This window comes from Lissotriton helveticus, chromosome 4_1 (assembly GCF_964261635.1).
Source record: "Lissotriton helveticus chromosome 4_1, aLisHel1.1, whole genome shotgun sequence".
Lineage (NCBI taxonomy): Eukaryota > Metazoa > Chordata > Amphibia > Caudata > Salamandridae > Lissotriton > Lissotriton helveticus.
Genome location: NC_136063.1, coordinates 1902423224 through 1902441396, shown reverse-complemented (window position 1 = coordinate 1902441396; position 18173 = coordinate 1902423224). Strand labels below are relative to the sequence as shown.

The 18173-nt window shown below is 42.4% G+C and overlaps 1 protein-coding gene across 1 annotated transcript in view; it reads right to left on the bottom strand.

Moving 5' to 3' along the window:
- The window catches only part of IL13RA1 (interleukin 13 receptor subunit alpha 1), a 286361-nt gene that overhangs the window by 188525 nt on the left and 79663 nt on the right, over positions 1–18173 (bottom strand). The window contains exons 2-3 of the mRNA XM_078688547.1: positions 11941–12077; positions 3751–3883 (exon numbers count right to left, since the gene is read on the bottom strand). Coding sequence (XP_078544673.1) covers positions 3751–3883; positions 11941–12077 — 270 coding nt within the window. The remainder of the gene's footprint in view (positions 1–3750; positions 3884–11940; positions 12078–18173) is intronic.

Genomic DNA, 18173 nt, shown 5'->3' with positions numbered 1-18173 from the left:
CTCTGGTGCCACTACCTCCGTCAGCTACAAATCTTCTCCATGTGCCATTCCAACATCGCGTGTTAGAGATCCAGGAGGAGATGGCTGGACAGCGGTTGATCAACCCTGCCCGCTGCCTCTGGCCTACACTGCGGTCAACTAGGTCACACATTTGGAACTGAGTCTTGATTACTTTATGGCAGTGTTCATGTCACAGTACGCAAGGAGAGGAGTAAGAGGAAGATGCTATTCAGTCCTGGGGAGAAAATGCTCTGTGTTACAGAGGTGATGGGACACTACCAACAACTGCATTAGTGCCACTAACTAAGTGCATCGCAGGCCTACGACATGTGGCTGTGGGCCACTGCTGACCTCTGCCTCCGGCACACACTTCGGTGGAGTAGGTCACACAATTGGAACGGAGTCTTGCTCTCTTCATGGCAGAGTTTATGTCCATATATAGGCTTCATCGCAGACTGCAGACCCTTCCAGCTCTGGTGCCACTGGCTCTGAAAGTTATGGACACTCTCTGGTTGAACTTTGGTGGCGTCTGAGTCCATGGGCTCGGGATTGTCTTCATCATCCTGTAGCTGATACTGACAGGGTGGTACAGAGGAGTCTGTAGCATTCAACTCCACGATTTGCTTGTTTCTGCTTGCTTCTGCCCTCAGCATCATGCCCTGGAAGGTCACCTTCCACTGTACCCCGCAACCCTCCGCGACATTCACCTTGGAGATCGATGAGGACCCGCTCAGCTCGCGTGGCCCTATCTCAGTGCAGTGCAAGTCAACGTCCCGTGGCGGTATGCCTGTGCCGGCGGCATTGTATCCAGGGCCACTAACTCTGTGCAGCTCAAGTCATGAACCCTTACTATTTGAATTTTGTACTGCTGATTGTCTGATCACTGTTGTGGTGGTTGCCAGCACCAACTAACCCCTGAGGGATGGCTTACACTACCCAACACCCATCCAGCACAGGCGTCACTGGACATGTGCCCTGGCAATAAAAGAGGCAGGGGCGCACGTGCCCGTAGCCAGTTCCTCAACCTCACTCAGTGTGTCCGTGTGGTCATTATGTATGCATGAGGGCCCCGGGCCTTACCACATCACATTGTGCTGTGTACAGCGGGCGCAACCATGTCACCGCAGGCAGTGGGATAGACCTGGGACATGTAGCCGTGTCGTACCTCCCTGTGAGCGTAAGCGGAATGGACATGCGTAACACAGTACAACGTAGTGGTGTGGTCAAGTTTAGGCCTTGCCAAGGAAGTGACTAAAGCATGTGTCTCTGTTGTAGTGTCTGCGCCACCCACCCCGCAATGGACAATGTTGCTATGTGGCATGTCCCCGGAGTGCGGGCTCAGCCGAAGGGGTTCATGAGGGAGGGCACGTCCGCTTGGGGTCAGGGATCACACATGTTAACTGTTGTGTGTGTCGCTATTAGTGCAGCATGCACCAAATGTCTACCCTCAACCGCATGGCGAGTTCAGCCAGGCAGGTGCTCTACATCTTTGTCATCCCTGTCCTTACAATGGGCCTTCACACGTGCAGTGAAGCTGTTTAGGGTGTGACGTACTCAAACTGCCAGTTCTGTGTGTCACAGGTGGTACGGTATCCCACTCTTTGGCATCTCACATGTGTCCCAATTCATTCTATTTTGACTGTCATTTGTGGCCTACAAGTGACAACAGGGCTTCTTTTGGGCTCTGATATGTGCCGCCATGAAGCAGGAATGCACCCTGTGACTCAAGTCCCACGACATGGGCAACATGTGCGTAAGGGGGAGTCACTGCCCTTACATTAGTCCATGCTTTCATTATTGTTTGATCATGGACATGACACGTCTGTGTGCAGGGGGTGTTGATTGTCCCTCTGCAATGTGAGGAGGAGATGCGGTTTCACAGTGTGTTCCAAGTATGTTTCCGCATTGGCCTAGGTTACATACAGAACGCTGACCTTACATAAACTGACCTGAGCCAAGTGGAGAAGTGTGGCTCACTGGTTAGAGGCGGCAGACCCGTAAGCAGAGAACGGCCCGGGACCAGGGTTCGATTCCCGACGCGGCAGGGTCGTGGACCAGGGTCAGCGGACTCGATAATTCTCGCCTCGGTGCCTACTCTAGTCAGAAACCACACTCGGCAACTCTGGGCATCAGCTTGCCTCATCTTCACAACGGCCCCCCCAGACCGCCGGGGATGCTTGGTCGCACCTTAGAGATACCCATCAGGGACCATCTCTCAGGGTGAGCCAGGACGGGTTCCCCAGCGGTCGAAGCGTGGAGATACTCCTCCGGGAGTCGATTCCTAGCGCTATATAAACCCACAATTAAATTAAATTAAATTAAATTAAATTAAATTAATTAAATTAAATTAAACGCATGTCAATGTACATTGTGGTTGTTTGTGAGGAGATGCCTATCTGATGCAGGACAATGGTCATTTGTTCTACATCACAGCTATGGGATTGTGCTCATACGTTGTCATCTCATAGTTTTTTTAATCTGCTTTTATGGATCATTTTCCCGCATGACGCGTGGGAATCATAGGCCTGTCGCTGGTTATCGCTGATGTTTGTATATCGCGATTGGCCTCATCGCTACTATTTTCACGTTGGTGTTTCGTGTTTTTTCGGCGTCGCGTTGGATTTTAATGCGGACATTTGAAGCATTATCGTGAACCTATCGCATGGTACCGCTGTGTTGTGAAAAGGCTGTTAACACGGCGTTGTTTTCCCACGATAGACTGCGATGTGCGTTATGCTTATTTTGCGCTAGTTATCACACGTTCTTGAGAATATATCCCTATATATTTCTTATGGAGCCATAAGTAGCATTCTTAGATTTTAACTGAAATATAAAATGTTACCACATTTTTAGCTGCTAACCAGTATATACATTTTTACAGGTTTCTGCTTAACACATATAAATGGGTTTTAATTCCTCAAAATGAAATTAACTTTAGGCAAGTCTTTTAAAAATGCACAGCAATATCCAGTTCAATCTTTCCATGATGGGTGAGGCCTTCATCCCTGGGCACTGCGGCAAACGTTTAGGCATCATGTTTGAGAAGAAAACCCAATGACGAACTAACAGCATTGCAGAGCCTCCCAAGATTGTATTACTGCACTACTATGCACATTAACAAAATGTAAATCTAGGACCTATTGAAACTTCAAACCATGAAGTGTCTTTAGCTATTAAAATATGAACACATCTCATTAGGCTTCAAATCATCTCAATATTAAAAAAATTAACAAATAGCAACAGTTAAGCTCCTGTGCATCGTTAACAATTCGTTCCTGGAAGAACCTGAATTCATACATAAACTGACCTGAGCCACACTGCTCTGTCTGCAGCGATTCAAAAGAAAGAAAAGGGAGGAACGACTGTCAGTGCACTGAGACCACCATTCTGGTACAGAATAGATTTGATTTTGCAGTTGTAGCTGTTCAAAAATAACCTGAAAACCTTATGGTCAGACATTCATCTGCTAATAGGAGGGGCTTGGGCTTATCCACCTTTCCCATGGATGGGCTGGGCCCTACCATGCTCTCCGTTGCCACTAAATTTACAGTGGCTCCTCCACCTAAGTCCTGGAAGTCTGGGCTCTTTCCCTACAATTATAGTAGTCCAAAAGTCATGACAGTGTGGCTGCATCAACAAGACTCCTCTGAAATTCTGTGACACAGCACTCAAGTGGGCACAAATGAACTATGCACAATACGCACCCGAATTCTGAACTTCACAAACCCCTCCAATAAATAAATATTTTACCTTTCAGAAAGTATGAACAGAGTTTCAGCCAGTCACTTTCGCCAACTTTTTCACATATTGCCTTCACTTCAAAGCAAATTTCGTTGTTTAGATTAGGCGGAACCTCTGTGCGATTATGATGTCTACTGCGAATCTATTGGAATAGAAGACAGCTGCATTAATGTCAGAAAATCTGATTTCAGAATTTCAAACACATCATGCCTAATATTTCTATCTCTAAATTTCTCAACCCTTGGCTTCTTACTACCACACATTCCGAACATGTCAATTACAGCTATTTTAACTGTAAATCATTCCAATTAAATCACTGCAGTCTTACTGCAAAATCAGTAATATACAGTAGCAAATTATTCAACCCTTTTTGGAACATTGGAATGTTGGGAGCTCTATTGAAAACAATGGAGTATCTCCGGGCTTATAATGGCTGGTATAAGCACGGAGTGCCAACATTCCAATGTTTCTTTGTTCACAGCTGTGGTTGTGAAATAAAGGCTTCAGGGAGCCTGAGGGATATCAATCCCCTCGCACTCCCTGAAGCCTTTGTTTTATTTGTTACAATATTCTGCCCTCTAGTGGCAGAATGTTCTAATAGCCTTAAAGCCCTTCGTAGCTGGGCTATACCGGTTATTAAAGTCCCACTTCCTTGTTAAAGACCTGAGCCGAACGCTGGAGCGGGCCTTTAATAGCCAGTATAGCCCTCTACGGTGGGCTGTATGGCTGTATTACCTCCCCCCAAAAGCCTGTAAAGCTGCTAGTATGTTTTTGATGTATAAAACTAAGTTTCATTGGTCCATTTAGTTTAAGGGCTTGATTTAGAGTTTGGTGGACCGGTGTCTCATCATTAACAAATATCCTCGCCTAGCATTTTGCGAGTGCATGATTCTCAACTCACTTGTAATCTGGTGGGTGGTATGACGTCACATTTAGTAAAAACATTTTTTTATTGCATTGTGAACAAACATGCAATGGAATGCTAGGATTTACTGAAATAGATGATATAATACACCAAGACGTAGTGCCTGATTCACAAAGGGCCTCTGCACTCAAGGCAGAGCCCCGTGGTAGTGGTGGGGGGGGGGTGGGGGTGCCGAGTCTCTGCACTCAGGGTGGAATGTCCGCAATGAGGATTTTCATTGCAGAGATTCCACTTGAGTGCGGAGACTCCCCCATGACTGCTAGGCTTCCGCTACAAGTGTGAAGACTCTTTGTAAATCAGGCCCAGTGTATACATTGATTATTACAAACAATAGCATAGTACCTACAAATGATAGGAAATAGGATTCAATTGTAGTGTGTAAACTACACTGCTAGAACTTGGGAAAGTGGTGGGTTCGGAGGCAAACACAATATGTAAGAGCTAGCTAATAATATGTAGAGCGGGTAGGAGTTTGATCATAGCACAAGGAGTTGCAAAGGTTGGGTGGGAAGGAGGGTTCACCGTGTGATTATGCAATGAGGACTGTTGAAGGAGAAGGTAGGAAACAATGGCCCGGGGAAAGGTATGAATTATATAGAGCCATAAGGAGTTTGCACGTGGTGGGATCTCATTGGGTGGTGTGTCGGGCGATGAATTCACGGAGGGAGCTCATCATATATGCCACATTTATGACAAAGTATCCGTCCTCCAAAGTCTAAATCAGGCCCTATGCCCGAAGAGAGTCTTGCAGTTGATAATCAATAGTTATTCCAGATGTAGGGAAGTTTTGATATTCGTTTTAATCGCAGATATGCCCTTTGAATACTTCCACTATTAGTCTAATACTATAGAGATTCCTAAAGAAGTACTTCAAAACTGAATAAAGGCAAGTGCTATAACTCAACATGTTATCCGCGAAGAGAAAAAGTGGCCACATATGGTTGAAAGACAGGGTTTGATGGGAGTGGATGAATTTGATGCTAGATTTCTCAATAATTACATTAGGGAGAGAGGGTCAATAAGAGATGCCAAGCTCCCAATAATATTCAGCAAATTTATGGGGGAAACAATTTCAAATAGTAAATACTGTTAGACAATCTGCTATGTGTTTATTATAATACTGGGGGCAATGATTTTACTTTAAATTACCAAATGCTAATTTCTAAAACGACTTAAGGAGCATATTTGGAGACTGATGGACAAGATGCTTCGCATCTTGGGACCAGCAGACATGCCTTCTGACACAAAAAGTCTGAGGATGGGTTTAAGAAACTCACACTTGCTGCTCCACAGCATTACACCAGTATAACAAAACAGAAATATTTCTAGAGCCCATATTCTTCTCCATTCACTATTTACTGAAAATGGACATGTATAGTTACCCAGTTAAACAGTACTCATTTTGTGAGCCCTGGAACATTGAAAGCTAAGTCGACCTAAACGTGACCATGAAGATAAACATGGATACATGGAGAAAATGGAAAAGCTGTGTAGTCTGGCTCACAACTGTTTGCAATGTTACCTCTCAGTTCCTGCATGAAGGAGGATATAGCTAAGATTCATCATGCTGGAGTACAATCAGACATTTCACAAATTACATTTTTAAATACTTCAACTACTAGTAACATACCAATCCCCAGGAACTTGTTTTATCATGCAACTTTATGAAAATAAAGAACATCATTATTTATTGTGTGTATGCAGTTAAAGTTTGTGATAGCTCCCATTCAAGTCCTCTATGACGGCATCAATGTTGGTGGAATATTTATTCTCCCTTTTACAGCATTGTTCAGAGGGTTATGGGCTTCACATTTGTCAACTTCACTGGTTGCTTTGCTTTCTTGGAAATGACTACAGGGGGATTCCTACATACACATTAATCGTTTTGTATTTTCTACTAGGGGGCTTATTATGATGCCTGTTGGAGTTGCCTCAACTGACACTGTCTCGGACTTGGGACCGACCTACCTGAGGTTGTCTGTTCCTGATTATGATGCAACCGAAAACTGTTAGGTCGGATTCCTGCGGTTCTCTATAGGAGTTTGTGTCACGGCCGTAAACAGGCTGTAATTCAGGCTCCTATAGAGAAATGGGGGGGGGGTGTAAAACCCTTCCCCCCTGTGGAAGGCATCCCAAGGTGCCTGCCACACAGTGCAGGGTTTTACATGGGGATACCCTAGGTACCCCAGGTACCCCCTCGACCACCGACCATAGGCTGCAGGGTGAGGGGGGGCCTGATAGGAAAGGCTGGCACGGAAAGGCTGTGGGAAACTGACATCGTAATCCCGACAGTGGAAACGCTGTTCATAGTGAATTCCGGGGCTGTTCGGACCGGATGGAAGAGCCCGCGAGCCTGTCTGAACTGAGTCGGAATGACCAGCTGGTTTACGTTCCCCCGCACGAAATTTTGCCGTATCGGAGGCCGCTCCTTCAGACTTCGGGGAGCCAAACTTTGGAACTCCCTCCCCCTGAACATCCGCTGTCTTGATAATTTGTCCACCTTTCGCAAAGCAATAAAAACTCACCTGTTCCCACTTATGTAAGCTTCTGCCCCCCTTTTCCCTTCTAGTAGGTTATGCCATGGTTCTTAGCGCCGGGACGCCCCTTTGCTGGGGCAGCTGTCGCGCTCAACAAACCCATAACATAACATAACATAATCTGTCCGTCGGACCACAAACCGACCAAGGAGGTCAGAAAGCCTCAGACTGCTTTCGGAAAGCCTCCGACTAGTGACTAACTGTTGAAGGCTTTCCGACCAACATCATAATCAGCCCCTAAGTAAGTATACCAGCTTTTTGAGACTTTGGTAAATGACACGTAGCAATGCCCGCAAGCCAGAGGCCGCACTTTGTTGTCTAAAATACAGACATGCATTTGTTTTGCAGAGGCAACTGCATCTGTAGAACAGGTTGAGAAATTAATCTAGTCTGTCAAGTACCTTAAATGTGGCCAAACTGAAGTCACATTTAGTCAGCCACAAACTCAGTCATATGGCAGTTTTGCAGGGCTCCTGTTCAAGTCTCTATAGAGAAGATTTATGGCATGACATTTTTTCCATTTAGAATTTTGGCTCAAAACAACCCCTTACTATCGAGGTCTTCAAGCTGTGGGGCTGCCTTCATTCCAAACCCCAGCCCCACTGGGAACAGAACTGGGCTGGCTATTTATCCTAACAGGCATTACCCTGATGAGCTAGAGCTACAAGATGTAGAATGTTAAAGACCCTGGCTGGTCTAGGTACCTATGCCACTTTCTCTAGCTCCCTTAGATTAATAACAGCAGGCAGGAGGAGAGAGAAAGTGAAGAGAAAGAGATAGTGGAAATAGAATAGAGCAAGAGAAGACAGGGAGAGAAACAGAGAAGGCATAGATGGAGATAGAGAGGTGGAAGGGAGGGGCTGGTTTGAACATGTTTACCAGTGATGCTTTTGATTCCAAGTCCAGCCCTTTCTGGGTTGTTGAACAGGAAGTGAGGCTGTGACAAGAAGAAGGATTGCTACTTCACGTGTCTTTAAAAAATGTATGGCTTTTTTCCGATCCACTTGGCAAAACGAGATATTCAAGTGGTCATAGAATGGCATTGCTCTTGTACAAAAGTCCTCAAGCAGGAAGAGACAAAGGACAGAACAATTTCTTGTTTCTTCTGTGGATAAAGTAGACATCTTCCTTCTTTTCTATCTACCAGGTTCATGAAGGGATTGAGGGTACAGTATGACATTATGAAAATGACCCGTTAAATACATAATAAAGCTAGAGAAACTGATGGTTTTCATGAGAACTCATTTGTATCTACTATTCTATTTTCCATATGGCCACAATTGTGTAACTTTGACTAAATTGCACTCTTGCTGAATTTCATTGTACAATGTTGTTCTTTTAGAAGCTTACCTTAAAACTAGATAATCCATTTCTGTTTTTCGGAAGTCCGTGTTTCAGCCCAAATATATATTACTGTATCAATAATTACCACTAAACAGGAGACATGCAAGAATTTGCCTTGCTTTTGCACTGATCTTTGTAGCTTTGCAACTACCCAAATCTTAAGTAAATCTGGTTGATAATATCAGGAAACATAACACAGCTTAACGTAATTCAGTTTAGCGTATGCTTATAGCACTGTAGTCTATTTCAGAATAGTATAATTCAAAGCACAGCACATAGGTATGATACACTTAAACCTTCGTAGGCAATGGGGAAAGAAATCATAATCTCCAGATACATAAATCAGGTATACTTATAGCCAGTCGGGTGTGATCATATGCCTCTACAGAAAGAGACTTTCTAACTGGTTCATTTTTTGGATCACATACTTAAATATAAAAAAAAATATGCGGCCTGAGGTACGTTGGGAGTACTCGGCTTGCGGTATATGTCAGGATTTTGCAGCATCTCCAAGCAATTGTCAACAACGACAGTTCCTATCCAGTGGCAAGACACTTCAAGAATGTGCACAGTAATAATCTGGAATGTCTTAGCTACTTTGTCCTGACTTCTGTACCCCGACCCCATCGAGGAGGGGACAGAGACAAGATGCTTCACCAACTGGAATCGAGAATGATATTAGAATTAGACACGAAGGTCCCAAATGGTCTCAACACCACTGAGGACCTATATCATTTCTTATAAGATCGTGTATTCCCTATACAACTGTCTTTTGTGTTTGGCATCTGATTAGATCCTTACACTTATGTGTTTCATCAGTTAGAATTCCAGTTCGCCCCCCATCTTTGTTATTATACTGACATATTTTGTAAATTCAAATGTAATAATTTTTGTACCCCTTCCTTCTTTTTATCTTCTTTTCCTCATTTACCCTGTCTATATATTTTCTCATTCTTTGAACTTAAAAGCAAACTTACTATTACAGAAGGTTACAAAAATAGATTAAAAATGGAACACTGTTTCAAAAACTATTCTAGTTTATTTGTTTATTTCATTCACTAGATGTTGGACACACATTTCACTTAAATCAGAAGATTTACTATTAGATGTAGGAAATTGGTATGGGAGATGAGGGGTTGCCATCGTGGTTTGATGTCCCCTCAATTTTAACACCAAGGTGGGGTTGCCATCGTTATGAGATGTCCCCACAAGATTGCTAATAGGGTTGATGGTTTATCTGTATATATGTATAGTATTTATTGGCGAAAATTTTGTTGCACTGCTAGTGGTATCTCTATCATGTAAATATTTAATGTATTCTCTAGAACGTAGGTTCAGAGAAACAACATGTAGTGATTTAGTGCGTTTACATAGCGATATTTTCTTGTACATATATGTTGTGTTCCATATTTAATTAATAATAATTTTTTATGGAGGTCAGTATGTAGATATTATGCAGGCTGCTATTTTCAATCAAATTGCCTATTGAATACATATATAAGTATTATCTTTTTATCATCTTCCTTATAACTATTTCTTTGAGCATTTATGCAGAAATAATCTTGTTGTACATTTCAATGAATTTATTCAGATATCAATTGGTGTTTGGGATGCAATATCAATGTATTATTGAGTGTTTCCCCTCTCATCCCGAACCCATGCCAGTGAGCTCGTAGTAACAGTATGTCTTCAATGTCTATGACTGTCACATGGTATGCACTAGCACTTTAAAAGTTCTGGCTTGAGGGGTTAAGATTTGACTGTGATCAAGGGCATCCGCCCGAAATGCGTCAGTTTTTGCTTCTGCTAAGCTCTGCTCAATAAATAATCTGCTGCCTTAGATTGGATTCGTGGAGTCTTCTGTTTTTGCCTGGGGACCCGGGACTGCAGTTTGGCTCTCTCTTGTTCTCAAGATATATATATATATATTTATATATATATATATATATATATTTATATTTAGTTTGTGATCCAAAAAATGAACCAGTTAGAACCTCTCTTTCTGTAGAGGTATATGATCATATATATAGTGACCGGTTTAGCAAATAAATGGTAAATCTGCACCCAATGAAGTACTCTTTGATTGAGTGACAATGTGCTATTTGTTTGTAATTCACAGACATTGGCAGTAGGAGGCATGGAAAGCTGCATCAGTTTCAGGTTTCCAGATATAGTACTGGCGAGCAAACACCCAAAAGGTGATGGAGGAATGCTTACAAATAGTCTAACCACAGGCAATCCCTTGGGGGAGCATACCAACCCATCTTCTTTCACCCATTGTGCCACACATCACAGAGGTCCTGATTTACGGTTTGGCAGAAGGAATAAAGGCAATATGGTGGAGGACTTTACACCTGCCACTCTGCCTTTACTCCTTCCCACCAGGAATATAGATGTCAGTTGACCCCACGTACATTTCTCTACATTGGCAGGAACCACCATCATGATGGTTCCTGTCAATGTAGGAAACTTTTGACAGACGGCTCCGTTAAACATGACAGCTGTCCATCTAACTTTTCCAAAGTATTTTAATTTTTCAGAAACACACTCCCAAAGCAGGAGTTTGTTTTTGAAAAATAAACTAATGACCAGCACACCTTGGAGTTTTCTCCCACTGAATGGGGGTCCTTTTTCTTTTTTTCACTGTCATTCATTACCAAGATATACCTGGTGATGATGGACAGTAATAAGCCATCTGAACATCCACTCCAAATAAGGCAGACAATAGATGGCTTAATTCCAATGGCCCCTACTCCATAGAGCCTTACATCATCGACGTACAATTTGCAGCCATTGAGATGAAGTAAACAGCCTGTCAAACATCCACCAGAGACTTAGCATTAAGACGCCTTGAAACTGCTGCATCATTTAACCTGCATGATAATTTTGTCGGTATTCTATCTGCACTGAAACACACATAAGAAACATGTACGCTAGAATGAATCAAGCGAGAAATGCACAGTACACACACACATAAAATTCACTTTGCATGCAAGGAAAAATTCTAACTTGTATACAAACTAGTTAACTTTCTTGTATCATGGAAATGCTAACACACAACAGAATTATTTATTTAGCGTTTCTGTAGTAATAAATAGTTGCATAAATGAATTAAGTATACACAACAGAGATGGATGGAATGCTTGAATTAATCTCACTTGGGCAGCATCCCAAACCATTTTTATTCTGCATACCATGCCACATCAGTGTGGACTCGGCTATATGCAAATCAGTTTTCACCCTGTTCTAGTATGAACAGTTCAGCCTGAACTGCCAAGCCAGGTCTACTTTTTTATATGCTTGAGTGCATAATTGAATTAGGCCATTGATGAAGACCTGTGTGTCTTCGATTCATACTCAATGTGTGATAAAGTATAGAATATCTCATCTTACCTTTTTACTATTTAGCACACTTTCATATGTCAATTCACAGGTCGTATTACTGGTAAGGTTTTCTGGACGGTCCCATGTCCAGATCACAACAAACATGTTCACAAGCTCAGCCTGGAGGTTTGCAGGAGGGGGGATTTCTGTACAAAAAAAACATCATATTCATAGGTTATTCTGACAGTTAAAGGTCCTTACATTCCCATCACACTTTTTGCTTTGAGGAATTTTCATTAAAAATTGACAGTACAACTACATAGTATATTCCATGGTACACAATAACATTTAAATCTGACAATTAGGAATCAACAATTTGGTTTTTTACGTCTAATTGTATGTATAAGGTCAAATCACATGCAAGAAATGCTGATTCACTAGCATTGTTAAAAGTGAAAAGGATAGCAAAATGAGAAACAAAAGTGCTTTCAATCTATGCACATACATGAGCGCGTGGGCAACATAGACTTATAATTGCAACATGCCTGCAGTTTGTAAAGGCGAAAGATAAGAACAACTAGCACAGGAGTGGGAATAACTGACACGTTATGCGGAAAGAGACAAACACACTGTGGTGTGCCGGGTGGAATGGATATTCAAGTAAGTGGCCAGGAAAGCAAAACACATCATAGAGGGAGTGCCAGGTGAAAGGTATGACACGGTACTCTGCTCAGAAGAACATAAATGTGATGGATCAAGCTTTTGTTTTAAAATCAACTATTGATATTGCTCCAGCTCAGCTGTCATGGATGGTGCGATCCAGTTTTGCCCAACATTAAGGCCATTGGGCTGGAAAACCAGGCTGACGTTCTGCGCAAGGGCCAGACAGGCCTTTTATTCCACCAGGCATTTCCCCGATGGGCTGGAGTCTCTGGGGGCCAGTTTTTAGTGCAGGATGGCTCTCCTGGTGCCTCTGTCACTTTCCCCAAACGCCCAAGGTTTATTGCAGTAGGCACATACAGGCTTCAAGAGACAGAAAAAGAGAAAGAGGGATAGGGAGAGGGAAGGAGGAGAAACAGTGATCAGAGAGGGAGAAGATAGAAAGGAGAGACAGAATGGATAAACAAAGAGAGAGACTGCGTGAGCTGAAGGGAGCAGGCTGGCTTGAGCATGTTGCCAGGGCTGCTTTGGTTGTCCATTACAGCCCTGCTCTGCCTTAGTATCTGTCTACATCATTAGACAAATCAGCTAAATGGTGAGCACAATACAAATTTAGTGCAATAATATATCTATCACATGCCTGCAAAGAAAGTGTTGAACCTGAAGCATATATTAGTATGCAGAACAGACATCTTAGGATGCAATGTTTGATTTCACCAATTGGTGATAATGGTGCTGAAACTGACATTTGTGTGTGACTCTTATAGATCACACTGAAACTGGCCCTGGCTGGCTGAAGTAGGCAATAGAAGCAGAGTGGGCTCAAATGCCTGGCATACATCTAAGAGCAATAATCAGCTTCTTAGTTCTGAACAATGTTTGAGCTCCAACATTTTCGATCTGAACCTTAATAATCTCATACACACACAAAACAGCGTAATGCATTTCACTTCACTCAATGCTCACAACAGTGAAGTTCATTTATGTTTAATATAAACCATGCGCGGCCGGCAGGGTTAGGAGCGGTGGGGGCAGAAGTGGACAGACAATGAGATAGATAAAATTAAATTAAAAAATAATAAAACCACTAACCTTGAGCTCCCCGCATTGCTGTCTCGGCGAGTGCAAGGTAAGTGGTTTCATTTCTTTTTTAAGTTAATTTTACCTATCCCGTCGTCTGTTGAGTTGCCCCCCTCTCGCCCTTGCCCTACCCCACCGCTCTTACCTATGCAGGCTGCGCCTGATATAAACACATGTACAGGACATTACTATGATCCTACACATTGACTGGCAAATGCGCAGAGTGGGCACACACCCAAATTTAAGGTAAGAACAAACATTGAGCAAAACTACCCTAATAACTACAATAATCAAACATTATTCACTGAAATGACTAACAGTAGGTAAGCAAAGATGTTACCCACTTGTCAGGAATTAGGTTAGTAATTTGAGATGGGGCTACCCCTATCAACATAATAAATCCACTCTGATTAGGTCACTATAGTTCTGAGAGAATCTCCACTAAACCACTGGAGAGAAGCAGTTAATCCCCAGAGCAGTGCAGGTTAAGTTCAAGCAGTGCCAATAACTGAAAAGCCCATAACACAAAACTAAATTTAGAATAACTGAGAACTAATTAATGGGCAAATAAACATCAAGATCCTTAACACAGGTTAAGGGAAACCAAAGATATGAATTTAAAGATGTTTGGGGCAAAAACTACCAGGAATAATTAAACCTGTAATCAAAACAGTTGACCAGGACCTAGATGCAATCTCAGGACAGCCACCAGGGATTAGCCTATAGAAGGCTGCAAAGAAATATTGTTGAATTTACAGGGAAAGGTATGTACAGTGTCGATAGAATGATGTACCACCAAGAATTTTAAGCAAAGTTCTTTAAGGGGACAGACTGTGTACCCCCATTGTCCGGGATATATCGAGTTTTGCTGGCAACTTTTCTGCTTACTTGGTAGACTGAGGAATATTTTCTGTCCTGAAATGTGCCCTCACCAGAGTGATGCCTTCCCAGGTGGATAAAGTCAGGCAGACACACCTGTTAGTAGGTTTTAAGATGAAAAGGTCATTACTGATGAAGTAAGTAGTTGTCATCTTTGTGGAACTGGCAGACTTATCTCCCAGTGTCTGATGAAAGCCAGTTACTCAAATAAGCGTTCTCTGCATGCATGTGAATAGGGTATACAAATAAGGATCCTACTGAAATAAATAGTTAAATTCACAATTAGAAAAAACAGAAAAAGCAAAGGAGAATCAGGAGGAAGGAAGAAGAAGAAGAAAGGAGAAAGGAAGAAGAAGAAGAAAGGAGAAAGGAAGAAGAAGAAGAAGAAGGGAGAAGAAAGAAGAAGAAGGGAAAAGAAAGAAAGAAGAATTATTTCTTTGGAAATGGGTTGAACAACATTTAAAGGTGTAAATGCTCCTGATAATAGGCAAGGCTCATTTTCTGAGAAGAGTGGGAGAGGGCACTGTTTAAGCCTTCTTCAATTGTTGTTTTTTTCATTTGCTGGAGTTAAATGCTCATGCCGGTCTCCTTTAAAAACAAGCATTGGCAATGCCAATGGTTCTTGCATATGCAAGAGTTATTGGCTTTTGCCAATGTATATTGTTAATATATTTATATAGTGCTTACGACCCCTGACAAGGCATTGAAGCATTTTTTCCAGTGAGTATCACGCTACTCTTAAACTCAGGATTAGTAGTTAATAGGTTAGTAGCAATTATTTTTTTCATTATTTTGCTTGAATGCTTTAACATGCACTATACTAATATGTGTAAGCATTTCTAATACAGCCAAACACACCCCACCTGAGGGCAAGTATTACAATGAAGAACAGGTAGAGAGTAGCTTTGCTGGTCATTTATATGTTTACCATGCAGCAAAAATACTCATGCGATGATTCTCTCGAGTTCAAAACAGCCTCTGTGAAATTAATGTTCAAACCAACGCTTTGATCTTCAGTTCTAAAAAAATAAATAAAAAAACTAGGGAATGATATCTCCTATAAGGATCCCAGATGGGCATGGACAAGATTGGGACTGTGATTTGTTTAATGGGGATTTCTGTGTTGTTAGTGTCATACAAAGCACAAAAAAAAGGAAAGAAAGAAAGACAAGGAATGGGTTTACATACACCAAACAAGGCTTACTGATAGGATGTAAACATTGGCAACTAAGACAAGTCAAAACACATGCAGACCAGTCAGTCAGTCAAAAGTACTTTATTCGGTTCATATTAAAACCATAAAAGCATACTAAACACTTCATACAATCAGACTAAAAAGAACCAAGAATTACAATAAAACTATACAAACATTAGATACATTCAATACAGATAATCAATTCATTTTTAAATAACTTTTAAAAGAACACATTTCCAGATTGAGCATCCTTAAATTCAGTTAAATCAGGCTAGTTCATAAGAATGGGCAATACACAACTTGTTTTCCCTCTTTAATCTGACCGCCGCTATGAGAAACCTGGCGATGTTAAAAAATCTCCCACACATTTGAAAGCAGCTGCAGACAAAGGAGGGCTGGCTTAACTTGCAAAAAGCCCATGTTTTTTAAAATTGGGAGGATAAAACGCTTCCGAATTTGAAGAAAGTGCTCCCAGAAAAAAATAAAGTGCATTGTGTCTTGAACAGAAAAACCATCACAAGGACATATCCCCAAATCTTCCTCCCTTTTCCAACCCGGAGGTTCAGCGAGGAGGAAATGAAATTGATTCAGCCTAAATCTAACCAATAAAAAACGGTTGGTGACAATGTTCAAGTATGGCTCAATTGCACGAGATGTTTTTTGCAATTGGTGAGCTCTTACAGTCGGCTTAACCAACTCGCTTTCTTCTCTAGCCATAGCAGCCATTAACAAATATGAATCCTTTACCCATTTAAAATCCCCTTTCACCAGCTTTTCAGGCGAGTTATATAACTCCGGTCGGCCCAATTTTACTGTCAATTTGTGAACATAGCTCAGCCAGGGGATGCGATTCCCATGGTCAAGAACTAGACAATCTCTTAGGATTTCCTGGTTCAGCTCTAATTCAGTGTTTAACCAGGTTAAAACCCATTTTAAAAGAGGTGCAATGGCTATTAAATCCTCCACGAAACCAACTCCACACTCCTGATGGAGAATATAACCAGATGTAGATTGTGGGACAGATAAAATATTTCTTAAAAACTTGTTCTCAACTACTTGGATCGCCATCACATTCCTAATACCCCAAATATCCGCACCATACATTGCGAGGGAGATGCATTTTGATCCATATATTTTTAGAAGGGCTTGCATTGGTTTGGCCCCCAGTTTGAGCCCAAGACAATGCTCTATCATTAGAGTTATACAAATTTACAATTAGGATAGTACGAGCATGAGTAGATACAATTTGTACTGCCAAACAATAAGGTGAACCTGTCTCCAATTTGGTATGAGTGCCTGCAATATTCAGGTAAATCAGGGTCAATAACACGCCCTTCGCCCTCCCCATAACAGAGGCTATCGCTGGTGTTGAATACGTGGTATAGCCATCCAGACAGAACAGGTTTTTGGTATCCCATGTTTCCTGTAGCCCAATGATATCCGACTCACTTAAAAAGTTTCTCCATCTAACATCCTCTAACTTATTTTTTAGCCCCGCAATATTCCAACTGAGTATCTTCGTGCCCTCATAGATTTCAGTAAGACCAGTCATTTATAACCTCCCTTGCAGCCAGGGCCGGACTGGGAACCAAAACCGGCCCTGGAAAACTGCTTGGCAGGCCCCCCTAGAAAGTACAAGGGGGGTGTGGCCTAGCTGTTTGCAGGGCCGATTTCCGCCAATTTTGTTACAGGGGGCCGATATTGCTGGCCCCTGGTAACAAAAACGTCCCACAGGGGCCTAAAACCGTCCCGCAACTAGGCGGCCCACCGGGGAAACGCCCGGTGCCTGCTACGGGCAGTCCGGCCCTGCTTGCAGCCTCTTTTCTGACCCTGCCGACCTTAAATCACAATTGATTGGTAGATGGAGTACCCTTGGGGTCTGCTCCTAGCAAAAAAAACTAGGAACTAACACTTTCCCTCCATTGTGGGGGACCTTTGCCGGGATATGACATTTCTGCATCTCTCCAACCAAGCAAGGACACGCTTCTTAATGTGAGTTGAATAATTCTTCCCTTACAAGCACCAGTGTAATTTTTCTCTCAAGCATGCTCCCGTCTTGTGTAAACATTCTGAGTGGAATGTACTTTGAAGTTTCGGAATTCAGGGGATTGCAGGGCTCAGCCTGTGCTAAGTTTAACATAAACTGTGTGCGAACTGCATCTTACAGGCATCTCACAAACACATCTCTGGAGGAATCTCCTCAAAACATTACAGTGAAACCTCTCGGTCTTGGAAATGGGACGATTAAGATGAAACAGGGATGGGGTAAGGGGAGAGAAGTAACGACAGCGGAAGAGCATTTGGGAGGGAAAAGGAGCAACATGAACAGGATATGTGGAGTGCTTGAAAACAAAGTAAAAAGTAGCTCCAAAAACAGGAGTAGTGGAAAGACACAAGTACTTAGTCCATGGTCCGAGCGCAGGGGGGACGGCACACCAATGCCATCCCAAACAGCAAAGAAGAAAATGCAAGCCATGCTGAAGCTAGC